The 7,463-nt window shown below is 40.2% G+C and overlaps 1 protein-coding gene across 1 annotated transcript; it reads right to left on the reverse strand.

Annotated features, from left to right (window-relative positions):
• Window positions 1–477: 477 nt before the first annotated feature.
• LOC125220341 (amino acid transporter AVT1I-like) lies at window positions 478–2,058 on the reverse strand. Its single transcript, XM_048122503.1, has 3 exons — window positions 1,884–2,058; window positions 1,195–1,802; window positions 478–969 (listed from the first exon to the last, which is right to left on the reverse strand). The coding sequence occupies exons 1-3, from the start codon at window positions 2,056–2,058 to the stop codon at window positions 478–480; spliced, it is 1,275 nt and encodes a 424-aa protein (XP_047978460.1).
• Window positions 2,059–7,463: the final 5,405 nt, after the last annotated feature.

Below are 7,463 nucleotides of genomic sequence, written 5' to 3' on the forward strand. Positions count from 1 at the left end.
CTGGTCAGGAGGAATCCATTTAATCGGCATAACAAGCGGTTGAGTTCAGCTAGACTCGTCCTGGCTAGGGATGTTGAATCCTAGGTTAACACCTTTCCAATGTTTCGGCTTAATGTTTCCATTAGCCATACTGTTCCGGATATGCATTTTTCTCACTTATTTTTTTAGATATCTACTTAACAAACTAAATATCTATTTTTCAAACTGTATGCCGAAAGTTTTACATCAACTGCGAGAGAAAGAAGGGAGTACTAGTATGCCCAATTTCATAGCATAACTGCATCACTCAAAACTGTGTCGCAACAAACAACTTTTATCCAAAATCGTGTACCCACGACATACCTTCTTCTTTAAATCACCAATGGAGAAATGAGAACATTAACATCGATTGAGTAATGTGTTTGCTGAAGGAGAAGAGGCAGGTCTTCTGCTAATAATTCTACAAAAATGCTACAGTTCTAAAATACTAAAATGGAGCTAAACATTGTCCACAATTTGAAGCAAAGATGTGTAAGTGCCTACAACAAACACTAGGAGCCCCAACGCCACTATAAATGCTATGACTACCAATTCCCAACCCAACTTGGATTTCCCACATATCTTCAAGTAGCAAAAACATGGGAGCAGTATAGAAGCGGTGACGCTCAAAAACGCCCCCACCAGCGACATTAGGTATCCGAAAAACGGCACCGTCACTGCCACAAACACGCTGCCGCTGATCAACGCAACTCGCGTCAACGACCGGCAAACCCTTCCTCCCTCAACCGAATCAACAATAGGCTTCATCATCAGCGCGTATTTGGCTATGGGGTTGAGCAGCGCAGTGAAGATCGCCACTTTCGAGCTTAATCTATCTGTCGGAAGGTTCAACGTGATCTGCGATTGCAGCTCCGACCCGAACATTGTGTACCCTAACACCGCCATCGATGTGTAGGTCACCGTGCACAACGAGAAACACACCAGTAGAACCTGCAACAAGATAGTACTAACATATAACTCCAGCAAAAAATCAGATAAGGACATTTTTTAATGCTATTAAGGATGCTAATTTGTGTGTCTAATTATACTACCACCAATACTTCATAAAATGTCCTTATTATTAATGTCCCAACTAAATTTAGAAGAAACGAATAGAAACTCCTAAAAAAGTAAAAGATTAAGATAATTTGTGCCAAGCTTAGTGCTACAACGTACCGATGAAAACTGGCTCCTATCTGTAATAGAAGTATACAGAGTGGGGAAAACAGGATGCGCACAGTAGCAGAACGCGTACAAGCTTAAAGCAGTAGGCAAGCCGCCCCAATTCAAAAGCTCTCCCTTCTGCGAGAATCCGATGCCTTCGGTTATCCCGGACCACAAGACGGACCCGAGTATCACAACCGAAGCTGCAACTCCCGTGGCCGAAACATAGGCAAGGCTCCTCATGTTGTCTATCCAAATAGTCGGCGCTATCATGGCCGCCACCGCCAGCACCAGAGCCGCTCTCCCACCGATAACGGCGCCGCACAAGTGCAGCTCCACGTCCGGAAGCAAGGTGGACAGATTGTCTCCGGCGAGGATGAGGAAGCCAGTGGCCACCATGAAGAGCTCCACGTTCATGAACATAGAGACCACTGCTCTCCCTTTACCTCCGAAAGCCCTCTCCCCGACATCCGGGTAGCTTCTGATCTTGTCGTCGGCGTCCATGCACCGTTTGATCAGCAATCCGGTGTAGAACGTCGCTGACGCTATGATCAGCAGCAGGATCAGGCTCAACCATCCGCCCAAGGATAGGGCGAATGGAATCGACAAAATTCCAACTCCTGAAACATTAAAAAAAAACAATATATAAACGGTTCATTTCTAAATTAATTGGAGTTTGAGATTTAAAAAAAAAAAAAGACCTGAGAGAGAGTTCAATCCGTTGAAAGTTGTCTTGAAGAAGGAGGTTGTTCTTGGAATAATGGGATCGATTTCTTCTCCTTTTGGGAGATGGCAGTATTGGTTTGTGTCTGTGTAGTAATCCACCAACAAAGGTATGTTTAGAGAAACCTCAGTTGGTTGTTTGGCTTCCTGCATTTTTGGTGTTTGAAAAATGGGATAGGATGTTCGTATCTTCTTCGTATATATACACAATTTTTTTGCGTGTTGATTACATTAGTTGTTGTAATTTCGTTTGAAAAGTAAGACGAAGCATAACTTAATTTTCCACGTTTTTCTTTTTCTTCTTTCTCATTGGGCACTAATAAACCTCACGTTTTCCTTTCTCAGTGGGACCAAATATAACTAGTGCCATCCACGAAAATAAATTTAATCCAAGTCGAGACTAGCTTGAATTTAGACCTCACGTTTTGAATTTATATCAACCTAAATGTGTTATTATATCGATGTCCCAACATAAGTATAATAAAATTTGTTATAGGAGCATACACTATCGTGATCACCGCGAGGCTGACTCTTACTGTAACATCCCGCTTTTTCAAACCCTAATTTTTGTGACGTGGAAATTTTTGCATTAAATGATTTTAATGTTATGATATATGTAGATTAAATGATGAGTAATTAATTGCGATATGAAGTTGAGTTTGAGTTGAATAGTCAAACTTGTTGAATATGTGACGTGGCTATTGAATAGTCAATATTGTGGAAAATATGACGTGGTCGTGGAATGGTCAAAGTCGTTGGAAAATGTGAAGTGGAGGTGGAAATTCGAATATGTGGATATTTTAATGTGGGGAGAAATAATTATTGTGGCGAATTATTTTCCTAAGGGATGAGTGAGAATTAAATAGGAACATTATTTAATTATGTGGAATTTTCGACCCCTCCTATTTATTGGAAAGAAATCCTATTTTTCTTGGATTTAATTATTGTTTGGGATAATTATCCAAATTAAATCCAAAGTCCGGATATTCCTATTTATTCCATGAAGAATTCGAAACCCCTATTATTTCTTGGAGATTTTTGAAAATCTCTTATTATGGGAGAAGGAATTATTTTTATTATATTATTTGATACCTTATTTATTCTCTTCCATAAATAAATTCAAATATCCTAGCATATCTTGCCAAATCTAAGAAGTTCTTACCATATCCTAATTTAAATAGGATTTTTATTAAATCCCTTTTGAGGAATTGAAACTACACGCCACTTTCCATATATTTTGGGGAGATTTATTATTATTTTTCTTGCTCCGTGATATTTTATTCTACTTCGTGAAATATTCAAATTAAATCATAGGCTAATTAAATAGCATAGAAATTCGAAATTTCCTATTTTTCCTCTTCAAATTTTCGGCCACTTCAACAAACAAATCTACTCCAAATCTTTTATTATTTAATTGTTGGTTTATATCTTAACCTCTATAAATAGGAGAGAAATCCTAAACCCTAGCACTACAGAAAAATCGCCCCCCCTACTTCACGTCACTCTCTCTTTCTCCACACTCTCTCAAATTTTTCTTCTACCTTCTCCATTATTTCTTCATCTTGTGTGAAGAATCGAAGCTGAAATTCAAGAATTCGTTGAAGAATCAAGATCCTACTTGTTTCCTACCGATCGTTCTTTTGAAAAAGTATTTTTATTTTGATCTTCTCTTCTTCTACCGATCAATCGGTGTTCTTGAGTCCACATGCATTTAGATCGAGTGAAGGGGGAAATTAATCGGTGATTTTGGGATGCATGTGTATGTGTGTGTGACCGTGTGTGTGTGTGTGCACGCCTCGGTAGGCGTGTACATGTGTTGGGTGTGTGTGCGTGTGTTGTGTGTGGAAAACACTCATGCGTGTCATGATTTGATGATAAATCTGGAGTTGTTGTGTGAATAAAAACGATATGATAATCGTACTTTGATTTTTGAATGGGAATATTGAATATAATTGATGGGAAAGGGAAACGTGAGAACATGCATGATTTTGATCCATGATTGAGACTTATTTGAAATACATGAACAAAAGGTGATAGCTCGCGTTCCCGGTGCGATAACAAGAAGAAGTACGTATTTGAAATCGAAGGAAATCGAGGTGGGCTTTATTCTTAAACTCTCTCTTATGTTGCATATTTATGAAAGTGGAGCAATAAGGGTGGATTATACTGTTATGCCATGCCTATGATTATTTTGGATATTGTGTGTGCCTGATGCCTAGTTTGTGAGTGCGCTCCATTAGGCTATAGGGCTATATAAACGAATTCGGGTCTGAGTAGGGACGCAAACCCTATCTGGCTAGTGTACACTGGAGATCGGGAGCCGTCCTTGCTAGTCGGCCGGTCTCGTGGGCGAAAGTGTGGCCACACTTCATCGCACCATATGAATTGTTGATTGATGAGAAAATGGGAGGTATTATTTGACTGGCCAGTCCATGAAATTTTTTTGTGATACTCGATGTCATCTTTTAAATTAAATGTTAAACCTCGAGTTCACTATGGTAAGGGTGGCATAACTATTAAAACGTTTTGGCATGAGTCCACTGAGTATGCTTAAAATACTCAGCCCTGCATGTGTTTTCCCTATGTGCAGGTTGAGCAGCGATGGGCGGTCGGTGGTGTTGATGTTGAGATAGTTGAATCAAATAATATGGATGGTTGGGAGTTTGAGTGTAGTCGTGTCTTTATACATGGCTTCGCTTTCTCTTGGAATGCTTCCGCTGAATATTTTCAAACTTATTATCTTCGGTTGGTTTGAACTTATTTCTTCGAATTAGAATATGGTGAATTATTGCGTTTTGTTGGAGCTACAATAAACCTTTGACTTTTGAGCTTAGCCTATGATAGCTATTAAATCTTGTTTTTCGTATTTAAAGTCGTTGACTTATTGCCTTGATTTTCATTAAACACTTGGTCAAATCTCTTTAAATGAAACCCTAGTCTACATTCTTGTCGCCTTAAGTTCGCCAAGTTAACAGTCGTCGTATTTATTATACCCTAGAAATGCCGGGCTGTTACACTTACCTATTCTGGGTCCCACTTCAACTACTTTTTTATTTCATTTTTTAACTAATGGAAAACACATTCAACAATTTATCAAAAGTATATTTCCTTTTGAGTGTAATCACTCTTTAGCCAAAGAGCCTACATTACAACAAAATAAAGACCTTTCAGATATTTTACGTTTAGTCACAACAAGTAGATGGGTGATTTGATTTGAGAGATTATCACTACATTGCCATATACACTTTGAGAGTTAGTGATACACACAATTCCAAACACTTGTGAGTGCATGATTCCAAGGTGATCAACAAGCTTGAAATGAAAGTGTACCAATAAAATTGCTTGATTTGATTTTTTTTCTTATGCTCAAATGTATCTGTCCATGTTTTGAGGCAACAATGAAGTCTAGTTCGTATGCATTCATGTTTCTTATTTAGTTCCTTTCTTGTTTTGTTCAGGATAAACAAATGGTGGAGTTTGAGGGGTTAATAAACACGGATTTTGCATGATTTTAAGGCCTAAAATAGACTAGTTTTGATTGTTTTCGTGCAAAATATGTCCATTATGACGTGTTTTGTGAGAAATGTCCAAAATAGACTTAGAATAGGGCAAAAAAAGACCGAAAAACAAAGACTGGAGAAAATGGGCCAAGTCAGCGGTCCGCTGAACCACCAGCGGTCGATGAGAACCTAGCGGTCCGTTTCAGATGTTGAGTCTGCATCAACTTTAGGACCGGTGACCGCAGAGATGAAGTTAGTGGTCCGCCAAGAATTGTGCCAAGAGTCCAGAAGCATCTCAGGACCCAAGAGTTGTGTACACTAAATGACCTCGTTCTGCGGCTCAAGATTTATGTAAGTGGTTGATCAAGTGATATGCCGATAACAAATAAGAGTCGGAGTATTTAAGATCATCGCATAAGATTATCACTATACAATGGTATTCGGGAAAAAAATATGAGCACCTTGAAAGATTAATAACGAATGAACGTCGTCAACAAGGAGACTCACAGTAGGTAGTAGGGACAAAGGTTGGTGATAGAATTTGAAGGAGTATCCGATAATATGTCCATGCACACCATGATTGAGGGGACTAAAGAAGAAAGAGAAAAAAGGATTGTGTTAGTCATAGACAGAGATGGGGACTGTTATTGAAAGCCATATTGGATTATCTACCACGAGTCGCTCAACACAGCGCGAGGTATGGCGAAAACACTGTTTGAAGAAAGAGACTTACACCTCATAAGCACTATTACACAACTTCAAGAACATACATAAGTCGAATGGCGCCCGTGCTAAACCATGACAAGATGAATCGTGGAAACTCACAGAAAATTGCTTTGAAGACTTTGAAAGGTGGACAACCCCAGTAGGAAGTTTATGAGGAGGCCCTATTCCCGTCCCACTTTCTTTTCTCTCAGGAATACTTTGTGGAGGTAGTGCCAGTTAGACCTGCCCAAGGTTTACCGAACCGGCAGTTAAAACCGAAACCGTAACCGTCGGTTATGATTCCAAACCGAAACCGTGAAAATTTACCCGAACCGAAACCGTCAATTTTTGAACCATGGTTCGGTTCATGTTCAAAAGTTTTCGAACCGAAACCGTGCCAGAACCGCCGGTTCCGGACGGTTCCAAACTAGAACCGCAAAAAATCGTCGGAAAATCGTGAAACCAAGCCGGAACCGCAAAAAACCGGTGGGTCGGAACAGTGAAAAATCGTAAAAAACCGCCGGAAAAACTGTCGGTTCGGAACCAACACTGAAACCGATGGTTTTGGAACCGAAACCATAACCGCAAAACACTCTCACGGTTCGGTTCCGGTTCAACAATTTCTAAAACCGGAACCTGCGGTTTCGAATCGTAATAGCCGGTTCCTGAACCGTGGGCACCTCTAGTGCCAGTGTAGTGTTTTCCATCACCCTCTCCTTGGGCATAACTTCCTCAATGTCTAGTGTGCAGGTAAAACTATTTAGCGTATGTAAGTCTTCCACGACTGGCCAATCCCGTCTTTATCTCGTGCCTTAGACCAACACGGAACTTCTCGGCCACCATCTCGTCAGTGTCCACTTGCTCTGGTGCATACCGAAAACTCGGCCGCTTTTGCCTTTCGGTAGCACTTTAGGATATACTTGCTCTATATCTCCTCCTTGAAGTCCTCCCATTTCATCAATATCAAAGGTCACATAACTCAAACGCTCTTCATCGTTGCACTTCAAAAATTAAAAATGCGCTCCAACGCGCGTATCCAAGTCTCGGCCTTTGCCGGTTCACCCATTCCATCGAAGACAGAGGATTTTGGTTCAGGAACAACTCTTCAATGTGCCGTTCCGCCTAACGTGGAAGAGGTGGAGATGGTGGTGTTGGTGGTGGGGTGTTGGTGTTGGTTGCGGTGTTGGTTCCCACGTCTTCCATGTCTTGGCGGCATTCTGATTCATTATCACAAAAGTCATTACAGTTATTCATATCCTTCGGTTGAAATAGTAATACATAATCTCAAAAATAGGGATAAAAGGTCAATTGCGCAAAAGGATAGTAAAAGATAAAACTTCTCATAGCAGATCA

This window comes from Salvia hispanica, chromosome 1, assembly GCF_029641045.1.
Source record: "Salvia hispanica isolate PSC_SH4W2 chromosome 1, Shi_PSC_v1, whole genome shotgun sequence".
In the NCBI taxonomy this organism is placed as follows: Eukaryota; Viridiplantae; Streptophyta; class Magnoliopsida; order Lamiales; family Lamiaceae; genus Salvia; species Salvia hispanica.